Source organism: Dipodomys ordii, unplaced genomic scaffold (assembly GCF_000151885.1).
Source record: "Dipodomys ordii isolate 6190 unplaced genomic scaffold, Dord_2.0 Scaffold29, whole genome shotgun sequence".
Classification (NCBI taxonomy): domain Eukaryota; kingdom Metazoa; phylum Chordata; class Mammalia; order Rodentia; family Heteromyidae; genus Dipodomys; species Dipodomys ordii.
The window spans coordinates 6,476,724-6,479,886 of NW_012267245.1; the positions used below are offsets into that span (position 1 = coordinate 6,476,724).

The following is a 3,163-nucleotide window of genomic DNA, read 5'->3' on the forward strand; positions in this document are numbered from 1 at the left end:
CTTCAGGCCAGCAGTGGTCATCAGGGTGTCCTGTCCGTCCTTCTGTGCTTTCTGTCTGTCCAGTTGTCTTGTGCCTGGGGACAAGCAGGGTGAAGAGGGTCGCCGCTGCCACTCTCACTGTCAACAGCTAGGTGCTTTGATTTTGCCAGGTGTTCCCCTTATGGGCACACACTGGGTGTCTGTTTTGTCCAGACTGGTTCCTCATAACTCCTCGTAGGAATCAACCGAAGAAACCAACAGCGTCGGCAGCGTTGCGGGGCCGAGGATACACTGTGGAGTCCTCTGAGCTGCCCTCCTGTCCTGTCTTTGTATACACAGATGATCTGTGATTTGGGGTGTGCGTGCGCGTGTGTGCACGTGATAGGATTTACCGTGTGTGTTTGGTACAGTATGTAATGGAGCTGCTGGCATTAATCACCAGGGTTCTCTAGTGTCCTCTGTGTGTGTGTGTGTGTGTGTGTGTGTGTGTGTGTGTGTGTGTGTGTGTGTGTGCATGTGATAGGATTTACCGTGTGTGTTTGGTACAGTGTGTAATGCAGCTGCTGGCATTAATCGCCAGGCTTCTCTAGTGTCCTGAATTGTCGCACCCAGCGTGCCATCTTGGGCAACACGGAGGGACTGGGAGGGACTCCGGAGCTGGGAACTTAGACGCGTGCGGCCGCAGGTGCAGCTCAGGCAGCTGCAGCTCTGTGGCTGGCTCCAGAGAGGAGCTTGCAGGCGGCGTGTCCCCGAGGCTGTGCGCCTGAGAAGTCGGGCCTGCCTGACCGTGGCAGACCAGATGCAGGCTGGGGATGGACGTGGCTGTGTACACACTCAACCATGTCTGGAAATGAAAGGGAAGAATTGGGAAATACAGGCACAACACGAATAGAGATTAAAAAAGGAAGGTGAGGGGGCTGGGAAGGTGGCTCAGTGGTAGAGCGCTTGCCTTGCATGCCTGAGGCCCTGGGTTCGATTCCTCAGCACCACACAAGCAAAAAGAAAAAAGCCAGAAGTGGTGCTGTGGCTCAAGTGGTAGAGCGCTCGCCTTGAGCTGAAGAGCTGAGGGACAGCGCCCAGGCCCAGAGTTCAGGCCCCACAACCGGACCCAAAAAAAAAAAAAAAAAAAAAAGGAAGGTGAGAAATCACCCGGGCGTCCGAACTTTTCCAGGGCACAGCAGCGTGGAGCTCCTGCTCTAATGATGACCAGAAGGGGTCCCGAGAAGTGCGTTTGCTGCAGTTCTCCAGTGCGGGCCAGGCCTCGTAGACGCTCACAAGCACTTCCCTCTTGTCATCATGGATTCTTCTCTTTCAGGTTCTTGATTCTCAGATGGATGAGCCTGTTTTCTCTAAGATCTCATGTTGTGTATGAATGAACCAGTCTTCTGCCAAGGATGGCTTTTGGGTGCCTGAACGGGTGCTAATCAGTTGCTCTTTGTAATTGCAGGCCGAGAGCAGTTTCAGCGAAGAAGAGGAGGAAAAGCTTCAAGCTGCATTTTCTCTAGAGAAGCAGGATCTTCACCTCGTTCTTGAAACAGTAGCCTTCATTTTAGAGCAGGTATTTTTATGCCTCAGGTTCCCTAACTGTGGGTCAGTATGTATTTGTGTTGGTGTGGGATCTGTGACACTGCTTTGTTGCGTGTGGATGATGGAGGCCGTGACTGTTACTTTAAGAAGGGGCCGGTGGCTCCCGCCTGGCATCCTGGCTTCTCAGGAGGCTGAGATCTGAGGCTTGCGGTTCAAAGCCAGCCCGGGCAGGGAAGTCCATGAGACAGACTCTTATCTCCAGTAAACCACCAGAAAACAGGTGTGGTGCTGTGGCTCAAATAGTAGAGGGCTCACCTTGCGCTGAAGAGCTGAGGGACAGTGCCCAGGCCCAGAGTTCAAGACCCACGACCAACAACAACAACAAAAAAAGCATCTCAGTGGCATCTCAGTGTAGTAAAACATTCAGATAATCCCAATTTTTGCTTATTGGATTCTGCACAAAAGTTGAATGTTGTTGGTAAAGATTTGACCGTGTGAATTGAGACTTCACGAACATGAGACAGTTGTGCAAGGTTTGAATTCTTTGGAAGAGGAAGCAGATTCCTTCCATGGGAGAAGTCAGAGCAGTGATGGGCGGTGTGTCTGACTAGGGAGGGGTAGTAAGCTGCTCACCCCTCCCTGAGCTCCCGTCTGTGTCTCCCTTCTCCTCACCCCACAGGCACGGCTCAGCCCCAGCCTCGACTTCACCTTCACCCCTGGCGCCTCTGTCCCTCCTCGTGGGGCAGCACACTGTTCGTCCTCTGCGCTTTCCCCTCTGCTAGATTTGAGCTTGTCTTCTGGGCAGGCGTAAGCTTGGCCGGCTGTGGGGGGTGGGGGGGATCTCAGCGGGAGGCAGTGGCTGGGCACTAGGCATTCTGTGAACGGAGGCAGGGCCCTTCCCCTTGTTTCTTTTTGGGCAGCACTGGCGTTTGGCCTTAGCTTATTAGGCACTTGAGTCATGCCCCCAGCACTTTTTTATATGTTAAACTCTGAGTCTTAGTTAAATCACATTAATGTTACAGAGGCTTTCAGAATTTTCAGATATGAAGGTATCCTAAGTCGTTTGTGCAGTCCGTCCAGTGATTGTGGATTGTGGATTGATGTCCCATCAACCCACTCCAGCACTTTTTTGCCTTAGTTAATTTTCTTTCTTTCGTTTTTTTTTTTTTTTGATCCAGTCGTGGGGCCTGTACTCTGGGCCTGGGCGCTGTCCCTCAGCTCTTCAGCTCAAGGCTAGCGCTCTACCACTTGAGCCACCTTCCCAGCCCCGCCTTAGTTAATTTTCAAATAAGAGTCTCACCCTTAAAGGTGGGGGGGAAGGGGAGGCTGGCCCTGAGCCATGATCCTCCTACCTCCATTTCCTTCACAGCTGGGATTATAGTAGACATGGACTATAATGCCAGGCTTGTTTGGTGAGGAGATGAAGTCTCATATTCTTTTTGCCCAGCTGACCTCGAACTACAGTCCTCTTCCTCCCCCCAGCCTTCTGTATCCTTATGCAGATTACACATCCTTCATCCTGCTTCAGTAGAGAAACCAGGTCCCTGGGCAGCCTGCTCGGGGCAGGGCTTAAGGGGAAGCTGCTGTAGAAGGTGAGAGACAGAGCAGGTGTCCTGGAAGCTGCTGTAGAAGGTGAGAGACAGAGCAGGTGTCCTGG

At 52.4% G+C, this 3,163-nt stretch overlaps 1 protein-coding gene across 2 annotated transcripts in view; it reads left to right on the forward strand.

The window, feature by feature from the left end:
* The window catches only part of Commd10 (COMM domain containing 10), an 81,184-nt gene that overhangs the window by 11,870 nt on the left and 66,151 nt on the right, over nucleotides 1-3,163 (forward strand). For both annotated transcript variants that reach the window (XM_013016116.1, XM_013016115.1), the window contains one exon: nucleotides 1,427-1,537. In XM_013016116.1, coding sequence (XP_012871570.1) covers nucleotides 1,427-1,537 — 111 coding nt within the window. The remainder of the gene's footprint in view (nucleotides 1-1,426; nucleotides 1,538-3,163) is intronic.